Source organism: Lampetra planeri, unplaced genomic scaffold (assembly GCF_965212315.1).
Source record: "Lampetra planeri unplaced genomic scaffold, kcLamPlan1.2.h2 scaffold_111, whole genome shotgun sequence".
NCBI lineage: Eukaryota > Metazoa > Chordata > Hyperoartia > Petromyzontiformes > Petromyzontidae > Lampetra > Lampetra planeri.
Genome location: NW_027613820.1, coordinates 205,799 through 233,149, shown reverse-complemented (window position 1 = coordinate 233,149; position 27,351 = coordinate 205,799). Strand labels below are relative to the sequence as shown.

The following is a 27,351-nucleotide window of genomic DNA, read 5'->3' as shown; positions in this document are numbered from 1 at the left end:
AATTCAGTTTTGAATCAAAGATGACCCCAATATACTTATAGATCTTGACTTGCTCTATTTGATGATTATTTACGGAATATAATTGGGGAAAAATTACTTCCTGCTTTAGTCCTAGTGAGAAGCATTGCACCTTGGATTTGGAGGTATTCAGGAAGAGCAACTCGCTGATGTTGTAGTTTGTTGAAATCACCCTGGAGCTTAGCAATCACGTCATCTGGAGAGCGGCCAGCAGTAATCAGTATCGTGTCATCTGCAAACAGATTTACCCTGGAATGATCCAGGTCAGTGCCCAAGTCATTGACATAAAGAGAGAACAAGAGGGGGCGGAGGATGGAACCCTGTGGAACCCCTTTTGTTATCTTAACACTGTTTGACCTCCAACCATCTATGAATACAGTTTGGGTGCGAGAAGAGAGGTAATTTTTTAACCATTTTACTGCGTTTACTAAGCAGGGTGACTGTATCAAAGGCTTTGGACAAGTCAAGAAAATGATTGGCGCAGTACTGCTTATTATCAAGGCTACTGTAAATGTGATTCAGAGAGTCTAATGCAGCAGATCTTTCGGAACCCAGATTGGTTTCGATGTAATAGATTGTTGTCGGACAGGAAACTGCTAATTTGGTAGTTCAATAATTTTTCTAAAATTTTCATCAACGGGGACAAAATTTATATAGGTTGGTAGTTATTTGGATCATTCTAGATTTGAAGTTTTCGTGACTGCAGGGATCCATACTCTTTGTTTCTTTCGGTAAAGTCACGTAGGTATAAAATTTAATAAATTAAATCACGACGTTTCGGGCGCAACACAAGCATCCGTCATCAGGTGGGACAACCACAGCAAGAAACAATTGCTGAAGTGGGCAATAGGGCTACTGTAACAAGAGGCTATATAGGTTATAGATGGGGGTGGAGCAAGGGGGGAGAGATACAGAGAGGGGGCCTTTAGCTTCTCGCTGCACTCGGGTGGCAGCTTAAGGGTTTCCAGGTCGTTGAGCAAGTGCTGAAGGGCGGCTCCGTGCTTGCCGATCAGGTCGTTGCATGTGCTCATATCCTCGAACTTCGAGGACAACGAGCGGAGCGTGGTCTGCGCCTGATTTCTCATCGTCCGAGTCATATCCTTGCAGCACGCTTGTAGAGCCAGCCCTCCTTCACCACCGTCACCTCCGCCATGGCGTCGTAGTCCTTCTGCCGTGGCTCTCTCAAGCACTCCGCCACAGACTCTCCGTGCACCTCACACGAGCATGAGCGACGCGTCACTCCTCACCACCACGACCACGGCGGTCCGCAGGGCCCTGGGTGCTGCTCCCTGTGACTTTGGGAGACAAAGACGGCCGGGCCTGGTGCTACCCACACACCTCCTTCTGTGCCATGCCGGCCCCCTTTATGCTGCTCGGGAACATCACTTGCCCCAAAAGCACGTTGAGGCTAAATGGGGTCTTCGTCTGAGTGTGTGTGTCAGTCGAGCCGTGGCACCTGGGTCGTGCACATAGCCTGGCACAAGCGTCGTGGTGACATCACCGCCACTTTGTGGCAAATTGCGGTTGTTGTCACTGTGTGTGTGCTTGTGTGTGGGTGTTTGTGAGTGTTGAGTTGAATATCTGCGCGGTTTTAAACGTCCCGAAGGCCTGCTACGACCCGTCCTGGGTGTCTCCAGGCCGTATCGTGCGAGCAGCTCGCAGACCTACGTTGAACTTCTTTCGCACCGTACATAGCCGACCGTGATAATCGGAAGTGCGGGGGAAGGACAACAAACTCAACACGCAAAAAAACTGTTCTAAAGAAAGTCGTTTTCAATCTGCCCCAGTGGCTTCCTCATTCATTAATAAACCTTAAAGGATAATAAATACACAATACAATACGCCTGAAGCCTAGGGCTTTAGACGAGGCGCTGGCGAACTAGGCCTTGATAATTTTTTACTCAATAAACAAAGTAAATAAACCTTAAATTTGAATAAATATTCGTGCATTTGTACTATAATAAATATAGACACGTACATTTATATTTGAAAGTGCATAAATGTACACAAATTAAAAAACAAAACAAAAATTACAATACAGAAAGCTGAGGGCTTTAGGCGAGGTGCTGACGGACTAGGCCTTTATCACATTTAAACTCAATAAACAAAGTGAATAAATCTTAAATTAGAATAAATATACGTGTATTTGTATAATGTCAACAGACGGCAGCCTGCATCTGCATCCGTGGGTGGAGTCTCTTTGGCAGGACGACAACAAAGTGCCTCTGTTGTCTGTTCCCAGCCGCCTGCCCGCCTTGGCTTCATGTGTTGCGTTCGCTTCAGTCTACACGCGTGTTGATACCGAGATTCGAAGTCTAACAATATTGATATTCAGTTAGTTAATAGTTCCGTAGCGAATTGGTGATAACGAAAATTCGAATCTGAGTGAAGTAGAAAATTAAAGTTAATAAACGGAGCAGTTAATCACCGTGAAGAATACTCTTTGGCTCTTTCAATAAAGTCACGTAGGTATAAAAAATAAAATCAATTTAATCACGACGTTTCGGACGCAACACAAGCGTCCGTCATCAGGTGGGACATCCACAGCAAGAAAACAATTGCTGAAGTGGGCCACTGTGTGGGTGTTCCACCTGATGACGGACGCTTGTGTTGCACCCGAAACGTCGTGACTACATCTTCTTGGTTCTTTCAGTAAAGTCACGTAGAAGGGAAGTAATAAAATAATAAAAATAAAACATAATTATTATGTTTTATTTTTAATTTTATTTTTATTATTTTATTACTTCCCTTCTACGTGACTTTACCGAAAGAACCAGTCACGAAAGCTTTAAATCGAAAGTCGTGACTACATATTGAATTTTTTATACCTACGTGACTTTTCCCGAAAGAACCAAAGAGTATGGATCCCTGCAGTCACGAAAACTTCAAATCTAGATTACACCGTGAGCAATATCGAAACATGCGGTGTGGGATTACTTCACTAAAGTCGATTCTGATCAAAGCAAGGCACAGCAACCTGCTGGGCGAGGATGCGGAAAAACTGGTATTTCTTCACTGCAAAATTCGTTTGTATATAATTAATAAGTAAGTAACGCCTAAAGATTTGATATTTAGATTCTCTCAATTTAAACACACACACAGCTCACTCACACGCCGCTGCCATATGTTGAGCCTTCGTATCTTGCTTTTGAAAAATAAATTAATGCCTCAGTGGGCTTTGTCTGGTAGGATGGTTTAGTTTTATTTGTAGTTAGGGTGATTTATTTACCTTTTTTGTTCTTTGCAGTCCTATCGTGTTTTTGTATTGTAACGTTCTGACCCGCCCCTACTGGACAGCTGTAAAAAGAGCTTCATAGCTCATCGGATTCCTCCTGCAGTCTAAATAGAGATTATGATAAGAAGCCCTACCACCCACGCAGGTCCGGCTCACGGCAGCTCTGCTGCGCCACTTGCCGCTTGAAGCTCAACATTTACAAACAACAATTCGATTTTGTTTTGCAGCAAACTCGTTTTTTGTGTGTTAACCAAATTTGTCCCATAGTTTGTTTTGCTTTTGAGTTTCACCCTCCTAAATAAATTATACGGACCACCGACATTTGCCGTCGACTTAAACCCCTTGGCCCCATCTCCCTGAGAATGAGGAAGGCGCTGCTGGCTGTGTGTACGGTGTGGGGTTGGTGGGTCTGCACGGAGTTCAAGGCCACCGTTGACTACTGGGGATGGAGTAAATTTGTGAATGCTGGAAGGACGGAGCGTGGCGGCGGTCGGTCGGTTGGTTGCGGGGACTGCATTTGGGGAAACCCTGCCCCATGGAGTGGTGGTTCTCAACCGGGGGGTACGTGGACCCCTGGGGGGGTACACGTGGCAATGTCTCAGGGGGGTACGGGAGGTGATTTATAAATGTCCGAAGTTCTATCATACGTGAAGAGTCATTGGTGAATAATCATGTTGTGTGAATCTGCGAATATAAAAATAACTACGATAAAATGTAAATATATACGGTAACCTAGAACGTTATAAAATACATTTCTAAACTCGGTGGTGGTAAACAATATGGTTGGCAAGAGTAACCAGCGAGTGTGAACAAAGTCTTGCTTGCAGTTACTTGCTTCTTAAAGATACCTCACGAAATGGACAATTGATGAACATTTCATGCTCAATATTGATACATTTATATCTTATAAACGTGTTGGGTCAGGCAAGGTGCTCGGTTGAGACAAAGTTAAACGAGTGGGGTAACAGTAGCAGCCAACACAAGGTTGAGAACAACGGCCATAGACAATGACGACAATGACAATGATTAATTTCAGAATATTTAATCATTAAGATGCAAACCAGACAACACCTTCCCCAAGAACCCACAAATGTACGGAATTGGTGGAATGGTTTAATTTTAGAAACCCGGCCCACTGCCCACCCCCCATCACCCCACCGACATTTCGATACCACGTCGGACCATTGCATTTGCTGAAGGAACTCCGTAACTTCGCCGGTGGAATCAACGGCAGCACGCGGCTGTGACGACCACGAGCAGCGCGCCCAGGGAGAACCCAGACACCGCGAGGGATGAACGCCCGGCAGAGTTGCCTGGCAGCACACACAAGGGAATGAGATTTTTGTAAATGTTGTCATCGCTCCTCGTTACTACTTGCTAACAGACCAACACACGGAAAGGTACCCGAGTGGGAAATCAGTCCCAGCCACTTCTGGGTGGACCACCACTGCGCTCGTGAACTCACCTGAGGCAGTGAGCTTCGCCGACTGCACGTTCATTTGCCATTCCAGTTTCGTCTTGACCACGGTTGCTCTGTGGGGTGGACACACAGGTCAGGCGTGTAACAACTTGAGGCCTCGCCTCCACAGAGTCGTCAGTGTGAGCTTACACGTAATGAATCATACGCACAATTGTGCGCTCTGCCACTATGTGTTGCTGTAATTGATCACGTGCACAGCAGGCCACTCCCCCAATTGAGATGTTGGGGTGGACTCCGTGCTGAGGGACTGAGCTGAGGTGTTGCGTGACGTGGAGGGTGATAGGGGGCGTGTCTGGTAATGATTGCTGGCACGCAAACTCCCCTCGGAAGAACCCTTTGATATAACCTCTGGTCTCAGAACTATATTTTGTTTGTTGTGTATTTATTTAGCCGACCTGTCCCCCTAGTTATGATTCACGAGAGGAGAGAGACAAGGAGAGGGGCTACTCCCCAATGGAGTTGCCGATGTGGAATCGTAAACAAAAGTCGTCACGTGGAACCAATCCCCGATGTTCTAGGGGAGAGGACGTCCATCAGAAGACAATGCAACTGCTTAGTGGCCAATAAACGCCGAAATTTAAAAACCAAATAACCGGAGATTACTCAGTAGAGATGACGTACAGCAGGATCGCACCCCCCAGATGCGAAACCTTGACAGGACCCTCCTGAGAAAAGGGTCTTGAGATTCGGCGAGACTCTCCCAGGTAGACAAGCGGAGTAATATAAAAGTAAGGGAGTTGCAGTCCAATGTAAGCCTTTCAATGTGAACTCTGTCACCTCAACACAGCGCATAATGCTTCAGGGAATTTCTCCGTTACAATGCACCACACCGAACCCCTTCTACCCGCTCCTTTTGTCCTCTTCTCTGTCCTTTCTGGAACCTTAAAGGCCTCTCCACCAATCTCCCTTTGTCTTCCCTACCGGTCTCCGAGTTGTAACAGGCACGTTCCTCGTTATAATGGGGCACGTTCCTCGTTATAACAGCACATAACGGCAAGATAAACGTTCCCAAACGGAACAACCGTATTATAGAAAAAACGCGTTGTAGTGTGAACACCGTCACGCATTAAGCGAGGACTCACCGTATCCCTTCATATGGTTCTCTAGGCATTCCTTACACCAATATTTTTTTTATTTTACCAGGTAAGACCCATTAAGCTATATAGATATTTTGCAGAAGTGATCTGGCCAAAAATTATAGCTCATCGAAGTTGCCGATGTGGAAATTTATAGCAGCCAAATACGCTAAACGTGTGGCCATTCTAAATGTGGAGGGAAAAAACGGAGGACCCGGAGAAAAAATCCACCTGACTACATGGAGAGAGACATGCACACTCCAAATATAGAGGCGTCAGGGTCGGGTTCGAACCCACAGCTTCCTGTATACCAGGCGAAGGTAGTTAACATCTCGTAGCCACTGTGGCGTGTAATTAGTACTAATATCCATAATAATCCAGTGGGATGTGCGTGTAAGAGTGCCCTGTGATGGTGAACTCACACAAACACTACGGAGCTGGGAGGATTTGTAGTCGGGGGGATCCAATACAAGCTCAGGTTCGTCTTGGAGGTGCTGGTGGAGTGCGTCACCGCGGCGTTTGCCACGAGATTGCACTGCGAGACACAGAAACAAAACGACAATGGACATTGTTATTGAAGCTGGAGTTAACCCAATGAGCCTATGGAGCCCTTTGTTAGCCGTTGTACAGCCCAGGCCGGGTTGGCAATGAATGAAACGTGCACAGGATGACCACGTGCCTCAGCCGTGTTGATTCCCCGTCCCTCGCCTCGCCTTGAGTTAAAGGGGCTTTACGTGCTTAGAATGGGCCAATGTCCAGCCTGAAACATCCCTTAACCTGGGCATTAACCACCCACCACATTATATCCAAATCGTGCCGAATTTCCATGTTTTGTTTACTTGACATACCTCACTAATTGGCTGTCGGGTCGTGGCAGATTTAACGACATCCGCCAAGAGTGATGATCAAGAACCAAAAGGAGCAATGGCAGGACCTAAAGAGTGACCAACGTAGAAGTACAAAACAAGGTTGCACGTAGAAGGAGACGACCTGAGGATGATGCAGACGGTGATGAGAAGGAAACTGGGACTGTGGGCACACACAACATGTAGGATGAAAATTAAAAGTGTTGTTCGGAAATATGGAAGGAACCGGAACTAGAGAAATGCCTCAGAGAATGGCTTGACGACGACATAAGAGATTGGTGCTAGCAAGATGTGGCCACTACTTGATCATGTAGAAAGAAGACAGGAAAGTGGAAACAAATGACGAAATGTGCAGTCGAGTCGCAAGTCATCAAATTCATGACTCGAGTCCAAGTCACATGACTCGAGTCCACACCTCTGCTATCTGCCCATGGATCGTGATTATGAGGATGATGTCAACCGAGGGCTGAGTCACCTGTACGTATTTGTTGCCTGTAGGTGGGGTGTCCCATGTGCCCACGATGGTCGTGGTGTCGGGTATTCGCGCTTGCAGGAAGTAGCCCTCGAAGTTGCCCACGATGGTCACTGTGGACAGACACAAGGAGGCGACAATTTGTGAGCCGCTCGCAGCCCCCCCCCCACCTTAGCTCGGCTGTCGCGCTTCTCACACCTTTAGTGACGCGAGCAGTGGCCGGGAAGACTCCACAGTAAAAGTGGACAAACGGGTTCGTTTTAAATTACCCGTGAATTTAATCCCAGCGCTCTCTTGAATTGGAGACGCACGGAGCTCTAGAGGACAAGTCGGCTTCGCCACTGGAGACTACACGCGGACATTTTTCTCAGCGCGAGGTTCTATCGTAACTCCGCCATTTCTTTGTTCATAATCAGTTGCAAAAGTCCGTCCGTCACAACTTTGGATCTCCCAAATGGGTCGTCGGGGGGGATAACACGCAGAGCACTGCAGTATTGAAATTCAACAGTCCTGGCACCAGATGTCGGTACAGTGCATATCAACCATCCCCCAGGTCCAAAGGAAATGGGCGAAATACAGACAGTCCTCAACGTAAGATCACCCGCATTTACGAACACCGCCTTACGAACTAGCTTTCATGAAATATATATATTTTGACTACTTAAAACGCAAACTCGCACTTGCAAACTGAACCGCGGGAACAATTTTGTTCAGCGGAGTGATCCTGCGCGAGATGTCATGAGCAACCTTGCGCTGGGTGTGTTTGTGCGTGTGTGTGAGAGAGGGCGGTGTGTGTGTGAAAGTGTGTGTGTGTGAGAGAGCGGTGTGTGTATGGGGAGCGGTGGTGCACTGGTTAGCGCGCTGCGCTACGAATCCAGCGACCCGAGTTCGATTTCCGCTCACGGCCAACACCGGTGGCGATTTTCCGAACCGCTCTTTGGCCTCCCCGAGGTCGACTCAGCCTCAAATGAGTGCCTGGTGCAGTGTGTAAATATTTCCACCACGGAGACGAAGGCAGCCGGGCGTGGTGCTTCCCACCCAACCTCTCGTGTGCCGTGCCGGCCTTCATAGGCGCTGCTCTCCAAAAGTGTGTTAAAGCTAAGTGGGTGGTCGGTGGAGTGTGTGCGTACGTATCCTGTGTGTGTTTATGTGTATTGCTGCATGCCCTGTGTGTGTGTGAGTGCGTCTGTGTGTGTGTGTGTGTCTGTATGTGTGCCCCGTGTGTGTGTGTGATTGCGTGCCCCGTGTGTGTGTGTGCGTCTATGTGATTGCGTGCCCCGTGTGTGTGTGTGCGTCTGTGTGTGTGTGGCCCGTGTGTGTGTGTGTGCGTCTGTGTGTGTGTGCCCCGTGTGTGTCTGTGCGAGTGCAATTTTTGCGACTCATTGCGTCCCTTCCGACAAGCAAACCAGCATCAGGACTCAAGGTAAGTGAAAATAAACGGATTCTTTTTCAGGTTATGTTACTTTATTTTGTGTTTTTTTTACTGTACAGTGTTTTTGTTCACAGTGTTCCATGCAAATGTACAATATTTATGTTCATTAGTTTAACTGCTTCCCTTTTTTTCTTGAACCGTAAAAAAATTGCGTACCAATGGTCGTGTGGGCAATACGGTACGCTATTACGTTCTGACTTACGAACAAATTATATTCATAAATCGAGGCTGCCCTGTCGTAAATAAGTAGAGTACAACACAGTAGCGTCTGCTCGTTTTCCAAGCGACTTTATAGCTGAGTGAGCGATCCGTGGTGGTTGAACGCCGTGCAGATGAGGAGTAGCGGTCAGTCTGGTCGACTGAGTCCGCGATACGGGCTGGAGGAATCCGCACCTGCGACTGGCACGGTTGGCTACGTATGGTGTGAAAGAAGCTCAACGTACGTACAGTCGACGAGCGGAGGGAGTTGTGTCGAGGTTAACCTTGGTGCCAGAGGTGAAGGTGCTGCTGTTAGCGACGATGGAGTAGGGTGTGCCGGTCAGTGTGTTGGGGTCGTGATGTGGAATCATATCGGTGCAGGCAGATTCTGGCGCTCCAGTATGGTAGCTCTGAGTTCCGTGCAGACCCACCAACCCCACCATCCACACAGCCAGCAGCGCCTCCATTATTGCCAGAGAGAGGCGAGGCCACGGCGTTTAAGTCGACGACAAATATTAATTTAATTTATTTCGGATAGTAAAATTCTAAAACTTTGAACAAAAATAAATGCTGGGGCCAATTTTTTTTTAATAAGCCGGTGAAGGTTAACAGCACACAACTACAAAATTATGAAAATGTATTTTGTTCAAATGTTAAAATTGTTGGTGTTTGCGAATGTTCTGCGTGCAAACGGTGAGTGGAGCAGCATAGGTGCTGTGAGCCGGACCTGCGTGGGCGCCAGGGCTTCTTATACAATCGAGGGATGAGGGGGTATAGGGGCCACAGTGTGGAGTGGACAAAAACGGTGGCACTCATTGGTCAACGGTGCCACAGCGATTTAGATAAAAAATTGCGCAATGGAAATTTTGCAATATTTTGAATTTTTCTGAAGTGCACGGCGTGACGATAGGAAACTTTTTGTCATGTCCAGTCGCTTCTTACCTGCTAAAAATGAAAATAGCAGCTTTGCTACTACTACTAAATGCATTTGTTAATTTGAAGCTTTCGTGACTGCAGGGATTCATATTCTTGGTTCTTTCGGTAAAGTCACGTAGAAGGGAAATAATAAAATAATATTAATATAAAACAATGAAAATTCTCACGACGTTTCGACTGCAACACAAGCAATCATCATCAGGTGTGAAATCCACAGCAAGAAAATTTGAAAAAAGTGGCGGTTTTTCCTAACGTCATTATTTCCCTTCTACGTGAATTTACTAAATGCATGTTTCTAAATGTTACGAGAAAAAAAATTGGGGGTGCGGGAGAAAATGCACGTGACTAAATATACAACAGGCATCGTCAGGGCCGGGATGGAACCCACGACTTCCTGTATACCAGGCGAGGTAGTCAACATCTCAGCGTCGCGGTCCTCTGACCGACACCGCGCTACTGCGCGGGGTTCGTCCTCTCGCTCGGGGAGGGGTCATTCGGGGCTGCGACGTTTGCTTCGAGTCCCCGCAGACAGCGCAACGACGAGACCAGCACACCTTGCGCTTCAGCAGAATTAAGAAATATTGCGCAATGTTCCGCGTTGCACAATTTTTCCGAGCCGCAGTGGCCCCTCGTGACCAATGTGGGGTCCTTCTTTTGTTTGTCTGCTCCCTGCTGTGTGTCCCCCCCTCCTCCTCCGCTCATCTCTCGAGTATAAGGGTCGGAACTGATGGTGCAAGCTGAACTTGTACACTTTATTTATTGAAGGGGCGCCACTGTGACGAGATGCTATCCTCCTCGCATGGTATGTAGGAGGTTGGGGGTTCGAACCCGACCCTGACGCCTGTGACTATGTGGAGTTTGCACGTCCTCCCCATGGTCGCGTGAATTGTTTCTCCGCGTCCTCCGTTTTTTCCCTCCACATTTAGAAAATGCGTTTCGAGTGTTTAGATTATTTTGCTGCTATAAGTGTCCAAATGATAAGCCACTTTGTTGAGCCTTCATATCTGCCCAGCTTGCTTTTGAAAAATAATATAATACCTCAGTGGGCTTTGTCTGGTAGGATGGGTATGGTTTTGTTTTTATTTGCAGGTGTTAGCGTGATTTATTTACCTTTCTTGTACTTGCAGTCCTATCGTGTTTTGTATTGTAATGTTCTGACCCGCCCCTACCGGACATCTGTGAAAAAGAGCTTCATAGCTCATCGGATTCCTCCTACAGTCTAAATAGAGATTATGATAAGAAGCACTGCCACCCGCGCAGGTCCGGCTCATGGCAGCTCTGCACCGCTACTGGCCGCTTGATGCGCAGAACATTTAGAAACAACAACGATTCTATTTTTTTTTGCAGCAAACTCGTTTTTTGTGTGTTAACCAAATTTGTCCAATAGTTTTTTTGCTTTTGAGTTTAACCCTCCTAAATAAATCCTACTGACCACCGACATTTTCCGTCGACTTAAACCCCTTGGCCCCGTCTCCCCGGGAACGATGGAGGCGCTGCTATTCGCTGTGTGTACGGTGTGGGGTTGGTGGGTCTGCACGGAGTTCAAGGCCACCGTTGACTGGGGATGGAGTAAATTTGTGAACGCTGGAAGGACGGAGCGTGGCGGCGGTCGGTCGGTCGGTTGCGGGGACTACATTTGGGGAAACCCTGCCCCACGGAGTGGTGGTTCTCAACCGCGGGGTACGTGGACCCCTGGGGGGGTACACGTGGCAATGTCCCAGGGGGGTACGCGAGGTGATTTCTAAATGTCCGAAATTATATCATACGTGAAGTATCATTGGTGAATAATCATGTTGTGTGAATCTGCCAAGAAAAAATAACTACGAGAAAATGTGAATATATACGGTAGCCTAGAACGTTATAAAATACCTTTCTAAACTCAGTGGTGGTAAACAATATGGATGCCAAGAGTAACCAGCGAGCGTGAACAAATTAAGTCTTGCTTGCAGTTACTAGTTCGTTAAAGATACCTCACGAAATGGACAATTTGTTAGAATATTTATGCTCATTATTCATACATTTATATCTTGGAACCATGTTGGGTCGGGCAAGGTGCTCGGTTGTGTTGTGTATATGCCCCCTTTTTATTTTTTTAATATTATTTGTTTTTAGAATTATTCTGCCAACATATAAAATATCGTTTTTTTTAGACACGGGGCAACGGGAGAACGGACACGCCCCCACACTTCCACAGATGCGCGCATACCTCATTTCAAAGGAAAGAGGGCATTGAAAGAGAGCAATCAAGGTCATAAAAACTCCCCGAATTTCACACAAGAGGAACAAGGGAGGGGGGAATTGCAGACGGGGGGGGGGGGGGTCAGGAGGACATCCTTTTGTTAAAAAAAACCCTTTGATAAATACAAAACCAGGCCACGAAATATATAATAATATTCTTAACAAAAGAAACAACATTGACGATAAAAAAAACACAGACGGGTTTTGAACCATGTTAGATAAACAATTACCAACTTAGCCATGAAGAGTAAGCAAACAGTATCTATCCTTACTCCAATTGATAACCAGACTACAGGCACCAGAATCGCGACCCATCATTGTTAATTAAATACTGACATGATTTACCTTTAAAGAATTTCTACACGGCCGGGCCGAAGCATCCAAGAATAATTATGACATCTATTTCGCTCCAAAACAAAGATCCCTAGCCGGGATATTAGATTTAATAATCACAAGAAGTCAAATAATAAGTACGGAATTAAAGTGAAAGAGGAATCAAGGGCGGAGAAGGCTCTCGGGATTAGCCAAACGCAACACCCCATGGGAAGCGAGCAACACGACCGTCTTTGTCTTTCCGAGAGGATCTCCACACGCAGGCACAAAAGCGAGGAAATGACACCAATAAAACTCCCGGGCAATGGCTCAAAGGAAATTAACACGCTCTCGGAAATAAATAAATAAGCGCATGCGCCGGGTGCTTCCACCGTGGAAACAACCGTCTTTGTCTTCCCACAACACGGACAGCAAAAATTGCACACGCGAGGAAATAACATTTCCATGAGAGATCGGGTCACGATGAAACATCGGGAACACGGTTTCGGCATAACTGGGGCATAATGGAAATAAGTCGCATTTCAACTTCCAAACCAAAACAACTTAAGCTGTGTGAGACAAAAGATATGATCCCCGAGCAGGGGAGGGAATAATTAAGCTCGCTTAACGCGTAGGTTTTCGCGACAAATATTATTCAGTAACAAAAACATGGATTCGAATACCTTTTTATATATAACTCAATGCGAACGCGAATCATCGGTCTGGCTAATGGATAACTTCGGTGGCGCCGTCACGAGGCACCCCCCCCCCTTCCAGAACGACACACAGCTGTGTCTTCAAAGCTAATAAACACACGGACGGACACACACACGAACACAGGAAGGTTTTATGACAGACTTTGAACAACTCGGGAAACTGAGTGGAATTTTCCCATATAAGTCGAAGGAAAATCCATTCAACCCAGATCGTCAGGGCCTCTGGCCCCATCACAGATCTCCAGGGCTTCGGCTCCAACTCTTCTCGTCGCCGCCAACGAAGAAGCTTTTCGTCATCCAGAAGGACGAGGTTCGCGGGGTGCCGAGGCGCATCGCCTGCCGCAAACGAGTACACGAGACTCAACCCCCTTGCCGTGTCACCACGCCGAGGTGCATCGCCTGCCGCACACGAGTGTACGAGCCCAGCTCCCTTGCCGTGTCACCACGCCGAGGTGCATCGCCTGCCGCACACGAGTGTACGAGCCCAGCTCCCTTGCCGTGCCACCACGCCGAGGTGCATCGCCTGCCGCACACGAGTGTACGAGCCCAGCTCCCTTGCCGTGTCGCCACGCCGAGGTGCATCGCCTGACCACGCAAACGAGCGCGGCCGCGCCGTCAATCATCGTACGGGGTCAGCCGAGGGCAGAGTCTGCAGCAGCCGATCACCGCAGCCGCGACAAAGAGGGCCCTTCTCCGAAAGTCGTTCGTACCCACAACTTCCCCCACCAATAGACCCACACACACGCACGCATCGACGCCCCACTCACCTGTGAGACTATCCTATCTAGTTCACCCTTACCATCGTATCAACCCTAGTCAATTATCAGAAGACTGATTATCAACCACATGAACCATTAGCTGGCCATGAGGAATCGTGGCCCATCGAGTGATTAAGAGTCCGTCGGTTATAAGAGTGAGGTTGTTTTCCGTGCCTTTCCCTTATTCCGCTCATCACATAGGCGATCAATAGACTCGTCGAGGCAAACTCAACCTCCCGAAATCCTCATTACGAATCGACCGTGCACAAAGAGAGAAAATCTTGTCAAACCAGTTTTCTTTGTCAGAGAATCTCGCCGAAGAATTAATTAAAACAGAGCCAGATCCGCTCGCCACACCCACGCCCTCACCCACCATTGACTCAAACATCCCGTTAAAAGGATTTTATGCTTGCCGATGAATCTATTGACATATACTTTCGCCTCTGGGATACAATAAGTGCTTTTTATTACCGCAAAATGAAGTGTGTCATGCTTGTTTTCAAACTCGGCCAGTCGCCGATTGTGATCGATACAAAAACGAACTAATGAGATGCCTGGTTGTTAGGAGGGTTTTTAGTCATTCAGTTCGTTAAATACATAAGAGTTTTGAGTTATTCATTCATTTTAGTCAAATGCATAGTCTCGTAATTGCATAAGAATTTAGTTATTCATATTAGTCGAATGCATAAGAATTTTAGTTATTCATATTAGTCGAATGCATAATATCGCAAATGCATAAGAGTTTTGAGTTATTCAATTTAGTAAAATGCATAGTCTCGCAGATGCATAAGAGTTTATTCATTCATTTTAGTCAAATGCATAATCTCGTAATTGCATAAGAATTTTAGTTTTTCATATTAGTCGAATGCATAAGAATTTTAGTTATTCATAGTAGTCGAATGCATAATAGCGCAAATGCATATGAGTTTTGAGTTATTCAATTTAGTAAAATGCATAGTCTCGCAGATGCATAAGTGTTTAGTCATTCATTTTAGTCAAATGCATAATCTCGTAATTGCATAAGAATTTTAGTTAATCATATTAATCGAATGCATGATATCGCAAATGCATAAGAGTTTGGTTATTCATGAATTATTGACGCATGTTTGACCTGCATGATAGAATGCCACATGCTTGTTAGAATAAAATTGCTTAACACCAACTGTTCGAGTGCTTCTTTCCAAGTCCATGCAAAACTATCTTATTCATAAGAACTGTTGCCTGTGACGAGATCTGAAACTGGTGACCTTAAATATCATAACACATGCTAGGATAATCGGTAAACGTTTAATCGATGATAATCGTGTTATCCTGATTGACAACTCTGGATAAACGAAGCTGAGCCTAATTATCATAACTTCACACATTAACATAATCGCAACCATCCGCATAAATTACTACGATTATCTCAGCGATTATCATAATTTATGCATATAATTACTCACACTATCATAATTTATGCATACAATTACTCACACTATCATAATTTATGCATACAATTACTCACACCATCATAATTTATGCATATTAATACACACATTAACATAATTAATGCGCCTTGCGCATTTTTCGGAAAATTATTAATTTTTATTATTTTCATCAAAATTTCATAACCCGACATATACAACAGTTGAGACAAAATTCAACGAGTGGGGTAACAGTAGCAGCAACACAAGGTTGAGAACAACTGCCGTAGACAATGACGACGATGACAATGATTAATTTTTGAATATTATTTAATGATTAAGATGCAAGCCAGACAATTCCTTCCCTCAGCACCCACAAATGGCACGGATTGTGAATGAAGTTAGGAACCCGGCTCACAGCCCACCCTCCCCGCCACCCCCCACCCCCCACCAAGAGATCGTTACTTCTAGGGATCGTTGCACGCGCTGAAGGAACTCCGTGACTTCGCCGGTGAAATCAACGGCAGCACGCGGCTGTGACGACCACGAGCAGCGCGCCCAGGGAGAGCCCAGACATGGCGAGGGCTGAACGCCCGGCAGAGTTGCCTGGCTTAGCCGTGCTCGTAGCTGGTGACTTGGTTGTGGCTACATAACCTGCAGCACACACAAGGGAATGAGGTTTTTGTAAATATTGTCATCGCTCCTCTCACACAAAACAGACAGAGAAAGTTTTTGCATGTTAAGCATTATTCACCACTTGCAAGGCCTGGTCTTGTGGCTATGCATGCCTGCGATTCAGCGCTGTGGAGTCAACGAGAGTTTGTGGATCACGTATGTATGTTGAACTTCATTTGCACCGCACGTAGCCAACCATGATTATCGGGGGTGAGGGGTCACACGCAACTTTGTAAAACTCCCTCCACGTGGGCGTCGAGGAGGTGCCCCCATATCCCTGGCTCGCCAGGAGAAGGTGGCAGAGCAAGGTACGGACTGCAGTATTACCCATCTGGCCCATCTGTATGGGACAGAGTGTTGTCCCCTGTTGGGGTTTCTCTGGGCCCTCCGGTTTGTTCGCACACGTGTGAGCACGAGGTTTTGTCGCTGAGGTCGACCGAAACTGGTTTCGGCCGAAACCGAAACCAGACTGAAAGTCAAAAATTTACTTTCGGCCGAAATCGAAAGTTTAACTACACTTTCGACCGAGACCGAAACAGAAAGGTACATAACCGAAGTTACCAAACACAATATTTATTAAATATGTTATGATGCAATGCTACTTTAATTAAAAATAAATCTAGAACGAATCATTCAGAGCCTGCAGTAAGAGTAGCTAAATATCAAATCTTTAGGTGTTACTTACTTAGTAATTATATCCAAGCAAACGAATGTTGCAGTGAAGAAACACCAGTTTTTCCACTTTCTTGCCCAGCAGGCTGATGTGCCCTCCTTGCATCAGAATCGACTTCAGTGAAGTGATCCCACACCGCGTGTTTCAACGTTCTTCACGGTGATTAACTGCTCCGTTTATTAACTTACATTTTCTACTTCACTAGATTCGTAATTTCGTTATCACTAATTCGCTACGGAACTATTAACTAACTGGATATCAATATTGTCAGACTTCGAATCTCGGTATCAACACGCGTGTAGACTGAAGCGAACGCAACACATGAAGCCAAGGCGGGCAGGCGGCTGGGAACAGACAACAGGGGCACTTTGTTGTCGTCCCGCCAAGGAGACTCCACCCACGGATGGAGATGCAGGCTACCGTCTGTTGACCGGTCGTATATACATTAGCAGACCATGGTTGCGGCTGTAACCTCATTCCCAAGCTGCTGCTGCTGACGTGTGTGTGTGTTTGCAGCCTATCGCATAGGATTGCCTAGCGCCGACTGACCGGCCGATAGGCAGTGATAGACGTAGCACTAGCGTTATATTCTAAAAATAGATCTTCGTTTGACGACCGAAAGTCAATTTCAGTTTCGGCCGAAACCGAAAATAAACCAAAAGTAAAAAATTTACTTTCAGCCGAAACAGAAAGTATGCCAAAAGAGGCCATTTGCCAACTTTCAGCGCTGAAACCGAATTTCGGTCGGCCTCTAGTACATGCGGAAGGAGGTTTGTGGGCTTCGATGGCGCCGGTGGATCATTGTGACTGAGCGCTGCCGGCATGGAGCAGGTCTCTGGGTGCTTTTCAAAGGGCAGGAGCGCTACTCAACGGCGGTTGCCATGCGACCTTTGATATGATGGAGATCAGTAATTGAGTTGTTCTAACAACACAAGGCTCATGTGAAGGGAGGCGCTGCGTGTCACGGTAGTTTATGAGTTGGGGGAGCAGAATTTGGCGGTTAGTACGCTGCGCTGTAAACCCAGCGACCCGAGTTTCCCGCTCACGGCCAACATCGGTGACGATTATCTTAACTAGTCCTGAGCCTACCCTAGGTCGACTCAGCCTCAAATGAGTACCTGATGCGGTGTGTAGTAAACATCGCCACTGGGCAGACAAAGGCGGATGAGCGTGGTGCTAGCCACCCACCCCCTCGTGTTCCATGCTGGCCTTCATAGGTGCTTGCAAACAGCACTTTCCCCAACAGTCTATTCAGGCTACCTGGGGGATATGTGTCTTTGTGTGACGGTGTGTGTGTGGGTGTGAATAAATTTGTCATTGAGCGAGTGAGCGTGTGAGTCTGTGTGCGAATGGTGAGTCTCTGCATGAGTGAGTAAGTCTGTGTGTGTGTGGGTGTGTGTTCGAACGCTCACTGCGGAGGAGAGACTGCCACTCCTCAGGGTGTGGCTCTTCTTCTGAACAAAAGAATGAAGGGGGCATGGGAGCGTGGCAGTGAGGTGTGGGAAGCTGTAAGCCCCAGGCTACTTTGGGCTCGTCTTCCCATCAAACGGAGGCGAGGAGTGGTGGTCGTGGTTACTTATGCCCCCACCGAAGACGAACATCCGTGGAGGGATGCAGGCAAGGCCGATGAGTCAGATGCTTTCTATGACCTCCTGTCACAGGTGCTGGCTAAAGTGGCCCCTTGGGATAGTCAGCTTGTTGGGTGACTTCAATGGCCGAGTTGGTCATGATGCTGGCACCTGGTCTGGAGTGATTGGAAGGCATGGGCCAGATCAGCTCAATAACAACGGTATGAGGCTGCTAGATTTTTGTGCAGCCCATGGTCTTGTAATTACCAAGACGCTGTTCCAGCATCGGCGCATCCACACAAAATGATGGATGCATGCCGGGTCCAAGCAAGAACATCTGCTGGACTACATAGTGACGGACCAGCGGATGCGAGCCCATGTCGTTGACACCAGGACCTACCGTGGAGCTGACCATCGACTAGTCATCTGTAAGATGCGCCTGCCATTCTTCCACCACAGTGGTGGGTGTACACCCATAACCACATTATAACCTAAGGTGGCCTGGTCTGTTAGCTGATGAAAGTTGCAAGCGAGAATTTCATCATCGCTTGTGGCTGGGGTTGGCATCGTCCCCCACTCCTGATGTCGAGGGTAAATGGGCACGGTTTAGGACTGTGACTCATGCAGCTGCAATGGCTGCTTTGGGTACGCGGTCCAGACCTCCCCAGAGACCCTGACTGACAGAGGAGGTGTTCAGGATGGTTGCTTAACGCTGTGTGGAAGCTATCTGGTCTGTCGCTCCGCACGAAGCTTCAGGTCTTCTCGGCCACGGTCATTCCCTCCCTTCTCTACGCTTGCGAAACGTGGACCCCCCTAATGGAGCATCATCGCCGGTTAGAAACATTTAGGCTGGCCTGCCTACGATCCATCCTGGGTTTAACCAGGCGGGATTGTGTGAGGAGCTCACAAAAATCTGGGCAAAGTCCCATCGGTGAGCTCCTTCGGCAGGCAAGGCTGCGTTGACTGGGTCATGTAGCCCGCATGCCCAGCCACCACATGCCTAAACAGCTTTTGTTCGGCCAGATCAGGGGTCGGCAACCTACGGCTCCGGAGCCGCATGCGGCTCTTTACGGGCTGCTTCTTGACGATATGTACGTATGTACATAGATGCATTGCGGCTCTTGAAATACTGAATTTTGTACCGAATTGGGAAGAAATGGCTCTTCTTGTTATTTTGGTTGCCGACCCCTGGGCCAGATAGAGGGGGCTAAACTGGCGCAGCACGGGCTAGAGAAGAGATGGAGTGATGTGGTACAGGAGGACGTGGAGCTGAGTGGACTTGCCGATGACTGGTACCAGCAGTGCCAAGATCGGCCTCAGTGGAGGAGGCTCGTGAAGGACGCTACTGGGCAGTTGGAGGCAGTCGCCCTCCAACAACAACAGCGACGCTCACAAGAACGAGCGGAGCGCCGGGTGGCTAAAGCACAGCAATTTGGCACAGTAGGGGGCAGAGGTGGTGCATCAGCCAGTCATCTCGGTCATCTCAGTCAGTCAACCCGTGGAACTTGGGTCTGCCCTGTGACCTCCTGCCAGCGCGCGTTCGACACTTCACGTGGCCTCAAGGTGCACATGGCCTGGCACAAGCGTCGTGGTGACGTCACCACCACTTAGTGGCAAATGGCGGTTGTTGTGTGTGTGTCAGTCTGTGTTCCGGTGTGTGTGTGTGTGTGCGGGTACCTTGGGCCGTGACGGCTTTGGACTTGATGTTCTTAATCCACTGATCCTTGTTCTGAGCAACGGTCGCCCTGTGGGCACAACGGGAACTCACATCGTCATCATCGTCGTCATCATCGTCATCATCGTGGTGGTGCTGGTGATGAAGATGATGGCGGTGGTGGTGAGGGTGATGATGTTGAGGCAGAGACGGTGCATCAGTCAGCCCGTGGCATCTGGGCTCTGGCCTGTGACCTCCCCCTGCCAGCCGCGAGAGCCTTCGACACGTGACGGTGGCCTCACAACGTGCACCTAGCCTGGCACGGGCGGCGTGGTGACGTCATCGTCACTTAGTGGGGAATGGCGGGAAGTTGGAATGGGTATTGGAGAGTGGTGGCGCAGCGGTTTATCACAGACAAAGATCCCACGTGTAGCCTTAACAGACTGTTGGGGCAAGTGCTGTCAGCGAGCACCTATGAAGGCCGGCACGGCACACGAGTGGGGTGGGTGGCCAACACCACGCCCGGCCGCCTTTGTCTTCCCAGTAGCGATGTTTACTACACGCCACTGCACCAAGTATTCATTTGAGGCGGAGTCAACATAGGGGAGGCCCAATTAACCCGTCACTGGTGTTGGTTGGTGGCTGTGAGCGGGAATCGACCCGGGATTCGTAGCGCGGCGCGGTAACCGCTACTGCTCCCACACACAGACATACACACCGACACACCAACACACAGATAACAAAGCCACACAGACACTCACGCACAGATACACAAATAAAACCACACCGACACACACACAAATAACAAAGACATTCACACACACACATAGATAACAAAGCCACACAGACGACAACAACCGCCATTCTCCACTAAGTGGCTTTGACGTCACCACGACGCTTGTGCCAGGCTATGTGCACCTTGAGGCAGAGGTGTGGACTCGAGTCATGTGACTTGGACTCGAGTCAGACTCGAGTCATGAATTTGATGACTTGCGACTCGACTTGGACTTGCATAACAATGACTTTGTCCCACCTATGAGATGTGGACTCGAGTCATGTGACTTGGACTCGAGTCAGACTCGAGTCATGAATTTGATGACTTGCGACTCGACTTGGACTTGCATAACAATGACTTTGTCCCACCTCTGCCTTGAGGCCACACAAACACACACCGACACACGCACACCGACGCACACACAGACACTCACACACAGACACGCACACAGATACCAAAGCCTTACGCAAACTCGACGCTGGCTAGCGCTCCGCTCTTGGGAGAAATCCAGGTGAAAACGGAGTATGGCATCTGTGCAGGACCGCCCTTTCCTGAAACCACATTGGGGCTCCGCAAGCCTCTCCTCAGCGTGCCTGGCAAGGCGATGTTGAATAATCCTTGCCAGGACCTTTCCCGGCACACTGAGGAGTGAGATGCCCCTGTAGTTGTTACAGTCTGTGCGGTCTCCCGTCTTAAAGATGGGGACCATCAGGGCATCCTTCCAGACACACACTGACACAGATAACAAAGCCACACAGACACTCACACACACAGACACTCACACACAGACACACAGACACTCACACACCAACACACACATAGATAAAAAGCCACACAGACACTCACACAGATACCAAAGCCTTACACAAACTCGACGCTGGCTGGCGCTCCGTTCTTGGGAGAAATCCAGGTGAAAACGGAGTTGGCCTTATTCGTCTCGCTGCTATGGGTCATCGTGTCACTCGCAGATGAGCACTGGGGGGGGGGAGTGAATGGGGGGAGGGAAGAGAAGGAGGAGAGGGAGGGGAGGAGAGGGAGGGGAGGAGAGGGAGGTAACAGGGAGGGGATAAGAGGAAGGGAGGGAGGTGGGGAGGGAGGGGTCACGCTAAAATTATAAAACTGGTGACGAATTCGCCACATTCTATTTACGTGACGACCCTTACTAATTGGCTGTGTCGGGTAGTGGCGGGTTTAACTACATTTATATATTTACGTGATCTAACCCAAAAAAAACTGTATTATGGATGATATTGGTCGTGAAATCCTACTACGTCTTAAACTATAATAAAGAGCTTGTTTGTTGGGTTATATCGTGTAAATATATAATTGTTGCGTCATTAAACCCGCCGCCACCACCCGACACAGCCAGTCAGTAAGGAGGTTTGTGCCACGTAAACACAACGAGCACGATTAGTACTTAGTTCAGCGCGAACCAGGTGTGTGTTGGAAAGTAAAACAACATTTCCGATTCTGGCTGTCATCTGATGAGGCTGCTGGTTGTTGTTTTTATTGTCGTGTAGCGTCATTGACAGGCATTGTGTCTAGCGTCTTGTTATGTACACTGTAGTAGCAGACATGTGTCTATAGGGGGTGGTAATCCGGGATGGGTCGGATCAGCCTGGCCACTGGGACGCTCGGTTCTCCCAGCCCCAAGACAGGGGTTGGGTGGGGGGTTATTCCAGAGCCCCCTAGAGAGTCCCATAAGGAGGGCGTGGCCAGGGGCGGAGAGACGCTGGCACGAGTATAAAAGCCGGACCTCGGGACGAGTCCGGCAGTCTTCGTCAAGCTGAAGAAGAAGACCAGCTCGGCTTGGACCCTGGGAACCCCCAGACCCGACGTCCTTCTAAGGGCCAGGGCTGTAGTGGGCCAGTGGTCGGGACCCGAGGACCTTGGCTGGGTCGGGTCAGATAGCCTCCCCCTAGGTCCCCTTAGCCGGAGGAACGTGAGTGTACTCCCAGTGATTAGGACACGCTAGCCCGGAGGCTATACCTCCCTAGGTAGAGGGGCCGCTACCCCTCTGTGTTAGGGACCCGTGTATCCCGCAGTTATATTGAATAAACGTGTTGCCTTAAGCGCTCCGTTTCCAGTCTCCTTGGACCCACTAAAGTAGTAACCACCAGCGAAACGTAACGGTACTCGAATTGTAAACGTTGTGAGTTTACTCTCCAACACACAACCGATTGAGTGCTGAACTAGTAACTAATTTGGTTACGATTTCTGATCATATCACACTCCGATCATTACGTCGCCAATTATGAGAACTAAAATTCATTTCGTGCCCACGGGTGGTAGTGACCCAAATGGGGCTCGGTGTGTGTGGGTGGTAGTGGTGGCCCAGGTGGGGATACCTGCATGACCTTGGTGTCTGCGGGTGGAGTGGCCCAGGTCCCGACGGGAGTGGTGGAGCCTGGAGCCCGGGCCTGCATGATCACACCTTCGTAGGTTCCCTTCACGGTCACTGATTGGGGGGCGGGGAGGGGGCGGGGAGGGGGTGTGGAGTTCCGTGTGCCCACATCAAGCTCACGGGCCGCCGACGTCAAAAAATAAACATCTCGAGCTTCCACCGGTCTCAACCTTCCCACGCCGCCAATGTCTTCACCGTCAACCGAATCGAGACAGGGTGGTGGCACCAATCACTCAGCCACCCACTCACTCAGCCACTCACCCATCCAATCACTCACTCACCCACCCAATCACTCGCCCATCCAATCAATCACTCACCCACCCACTCACCTATCCAATCACTCAGCCACCCAATCACTCACCCAACCACTAACTCAGCCACTTACCCAATCACCCATCCAATCACTCATCCACCCAATCACTCACCCATCCATCACTCACCCATCCATCACTCACCCCACTCATTGACGAGGACAGTAACCACGGTGGTAGTCGCTGTAAAAGAGTAACAAGGAGGTGACTGGCCGCCATCTGAGCGAGCCAGCGAGTGACCGACCTGAATGAGTGAGTGGATCATCGCAGAGCCCCTTCCCCACTTCCTCACCCTCTCCCCCTTCTACTTCCTCACCCCCCACACACACACTTCCTCACCACCTCCTCGCCACCCCCACCTCCTCACCAGTGAGGTTGGAGGTGTTGGTGAAGTTCGTCCCCGAGACGTCGATGCTGTAGCCGAGGCTGGCGACGGCCGCCCCGTGGCCCGGGGTCATGGAGACGCAGGTTTCAGGGGGGGCCCCATACCCGTAGGCCTCAGCCCCCCGCGGGGCCCCCCAGCACGCGAGGAGGAGGAGCCACGCTGACATCTGCAGCCTCATGGAGCTCTGCACGGCACGGGGTGGCAGGTGGGGAGGGGCAGGCAGTGAGAAGAGGTGCGGGGGGGCAGGTGGCGGGTGGAGAGGTGGGGGGGGTGGAGGGGGGTGGGGGGCGGGGGGGGTATGGTGAAGCCTGCCACCTCTGCAGCTTCTGGCCACGTGAGTGACCCGCAGGGTGGACAGCCGAGGGGAGCGGTGGTGCAGCGGTTAGCGCTCAGCTCCGAACCCGCCCACGAGCCCAGTTCGATTCCCGCTCACGGCCAGCACCGATGATGGTGAAGACCTGAACCTAGGTCAACTCAGCCTCAAATGAGTACCTGGCTTGGTGTGTACACATCGCCACGAGGGAGACAAAGGCGGCCGGGCGTACACGTGTAGCAGCCGCTACACGTCTAGCGGCCACTACACGTCTAGCGGCCACTACACGTCTAGCGGCCACTACACGTCTAGCGGCCACTACACGTCTAGCGGCCACTACACGTCTAGCGGCCACTACACGTCTAGCGGCCACTACACGTCTAGCGGCCACTACACGTCTAGCGGCCACTACACGTCTAGCGGCCACAACACGTGTTGTAGCCACAACACGTGTCGTAGCTACAAATGCTACGGGCCCCGCACTTTCAAGGGCCCCGGGTTAAATGCTGTCAAGCTTTCAATTCCGGTTCGGTGATTCTGCACTTGCTCTATTACTATAGTACTATACCGCCTTCAACTTTTATGAACGACTGAGTGTTTAAGGTTAGCGATTGGTCGTATTTTCCGGCTGTATAGCAAATGAAAAAAACTTTACTGTGCAAGTAAAACAATTGTGTTTTACTATTTGTGTTTATTTATATATAGCATAAGCGCCAGGACCCGCACTATCTTACTCCGGCAGTGCACGGGGGGATCTTTGTGTTTGTGTGTGACCTGCCAGCAGCAGCAGCGAGCACTTCACGTGATGGCTTTGAAGGTGCACCTAGCCTGCCACGAGAGTGCCGTGGTGACAAAGATCCCGCGTATAGCCTTGTAGGGGCAAGTGCTATTCACGAGGAGCACCTATGAAGGCTACCGGCACTGTGGCACACGAGGGGGGGGGGGTGGCCAGCACCACGCCCGGCCGCCTTTGTCTCCCCATTGGCGACGTTTACACATCGCACCAGGTACTACATTTGAGGCCCAGTTGGCCTGGTAACAGTTAGAGATACATACACACACAGATACATACACACACAGATACATACACACAGATACAACAACAACCGCCATTCGCCACTAAGTGGCGGTGACGTCACCACGACGCTTGTGCCAGGCCATGTGCACCTTGAGGCCACGTGAAGTGTCGAACGCCCGCTGGCAAGAGGTCACGGGGCAGACCCAGGTGCCACGGGTCGACTGACCAAGATGACCGAGATGACTGGCTGATGCACCACCTGTGCCCCCTACTGTGCCAACTTGCTGTGCTTTAGCCACCCGGCGCTCCGCTCGTTATTGTGAGCGTCGCTCCTCCGCCCTCCGTTGTTGTTGGGGGGCGACTGCCTCCAACTGCCCAGTAGCGTCCTTCACGAGCCTCCTCCACAGAGGCCGATCTTGACACCGCTGGTACCAGTCATCGGCAAGTCCACTCAGATCCACGTCCTCCTGTACCACATCACTCCATCTCTTCTCTAGCCCGTGCCGCGCCTGTTTAGCCCCCTCGATCCGGCCGAACAAAAGCTGTATAGGCATGCGGTGGCTGGGCATGCGGGATACATGACCCAGCCAACGCAGCCTTGCCTGCCGGAGGAGCTCACCGATGGGACTTTGCCCAGATCTTTCAAGGATTTGTGAGCTCCTCACGCAATCCAGCCTGGTTAAACCCAGGATGGATCGTAGGCAGGTCAGCCTAAATGTTTCCAACCGGCGAAGATGCTCCATTAGGGGGGTCCACGTTTCGCAAGCGTAGTGAAGGGAGGGAATGACTGTGGCCGAGAAGACCTGAAGCTTCGTGCGGAGCGACAGACCAGGTAGCTTCCACACAGCGTTACGCAACCTATGAAAATATATTGCCGCTCGACTGATTCGGAGTGAGACCTCTGCTGTTAAACTGGAGCCGGTCATAAGCACACTGCCCAGGTATGGGAAACTTTCCACTCTCTCCACTACTGCCCCATCACCGATTGGGAGTTGTGGGGGTGGAGTGTCCGATGGTACACAATACCCAGGCAGGTGCTTAGTTTTGGTGGGGCTGATGGTAAGGCCCCACCTCTCACAGACACATACACACACAAATACATACACTCTCACAGATACATACACACACAGATACATACATTCACATATACATACACACAGATACATACACTCACAGATACATACACACAGATACATACACTCACAGATACACACAGATGCATACACTCACAGATACAACGCCATGTGTGTACTGTCTAACACAGACACACACAGACACACATACACACAGAGATGCATACATACAGATGGATGCATACATACACAGAGGACCCGGAGAAGAGAGAAACCGCAAACTCCAAACATACAGCAGCAGGCGTCAGGGTCGGGATCGTACCCACGACCTCCTGCATACCAGGCGAGGTAGTCAACATCTCGCTCCCATGTCCTATCAGACTCGTTACACTGCAGGAGGAATCCGACAAACTCAGACGCTCTTGTCCGCATGTCCAGTACAGAAGCCAGATCCTTACCTTGACCGTGAAACTCGAGACACTTGGCGTACAACGACCTTCAAAGGTGCGCCTAGCCTGGCACGAGACGTCACCAGAGACAGGTTGGTGCCAGCTGCGTGTCGCTCTCTCTCTGCGACGTGGGCGTTGGGGTTGCTTGGTTCCAGACGTAGCAGTGACTCCACACGACGGCACAGCCGAGAATATTTATACCCAAGTGCCCCCCCCCCACCAACACATGAGGCGTCAAGGTGCCGTAGGTGATGTTGACTACCTCGCCTAGGTATGCAGGGGGTTTGTGGGTTCGATCCCCACTCTGGCCACGCCTGCTGCAAATTTGCGTGTATATTTGGAGTTTTGCGGTGTCTCTCTCCCCGTGGTCACGCGGATTTTTCTCCGGATCTCTCCGCAGCAGCTGGGGAAAAAATATAACAGTTACATTTCTATTTCGATTTAAAGCTTTCGTGACTGCATGGATTAATCTTCTTGGTTCTTTCGGTAAAGTCACGTAGAAAGAAAAGAATAAAATAATACAAATAAAACAATAAAATAATTCTCACGACGTTTCGGCCACAACGCAAGCAGCCGTCTTCAGGTGGAGAACAGGTCTGTCGAGAAGGCAGAGTCTGAATGGTGCGCCCCAGGCTTGGAGCGACTTTATGCTGGTGTAGTGACATAGAATGGTCACTACTGTGTCGGCCTGTACGAGGGCTGGGGGCCCCAAGGGGGTGCCTGGGGGGTCACGTGCTGGAGGGATCCGGACCTTCCCAGAGGAGGGGGAAGTGAGGCGTGTCCTGGGAAGGGAGGCGTGGCCTGAAGAGAGCCAGCCACGCCGGGGCGGAGTCAGCCACGCCAAACCAGATATAAGCGTGGTATGAACGCAGAGCGAGGCAGAGGCGTAGCTAGGGGGGGGCAGGGGGGT

At 49.6% G+C, this 27,351-nt stretch overlaps 1 protein-coding gene and 1 long non-coding RNA gene across 2 annotated transcripts in view; both read right to left on the bottom strand.

Moving 5' to 3' along the window:
• LOC144738649 (putative defense protein 3) overlaps positions 1–26,804 on the bottom strand; it is a 38,424-nt gene extending 11,620 nt beyond the window's left edge. The window contains exons 1-6 of the mRNA XM_078621646.1: positions 26,451–26,804; positions 23,571–23,772; positions 22,837–22,946; positions 21,354–21,463; positions 19,737–19,804; positions 15,764–15,797 (exon numbers count right to left, since the gene is read on the bottom strand). Of these exons, the coding sequence (XP_078477772.1) occupies positions 15,764–15,797; positions 19,737–19,804; positions 21,354–21,463; positions 22,837–22,946; positions 23,571–23,766 (518 nt within the window). The 5' untranslated portion in view covers positions 23,767–23,772; positions 26,451–26,804. The remainder of the gene's footprint in view (positions 1–15,763; positions 15,798–19,736; positions 19,805–21,353; positions 21,464–22,836; positions 22,947–23,570; positions 23,773–26,450) is intronic.
• LOC144738651 (uncharacterized) lies at positions 4,280–8,424 on the bottom strand. The gene is made up of 5 exons (XR_013589299.1): positions 8,191–8,424; positions 7,151–7,260; positions 6,232–6,344; positions 4,719–4,786; positions 4,280–4,566 (listed from the first exon to the last, which is right to left on the bottom strand). It is a non-coding gene; the product is annotated as an uncharacterized LOC144738651 (long non-coding RNA).
• Positions 26,805–27,351: the final 547 nt, after the last annotated feature.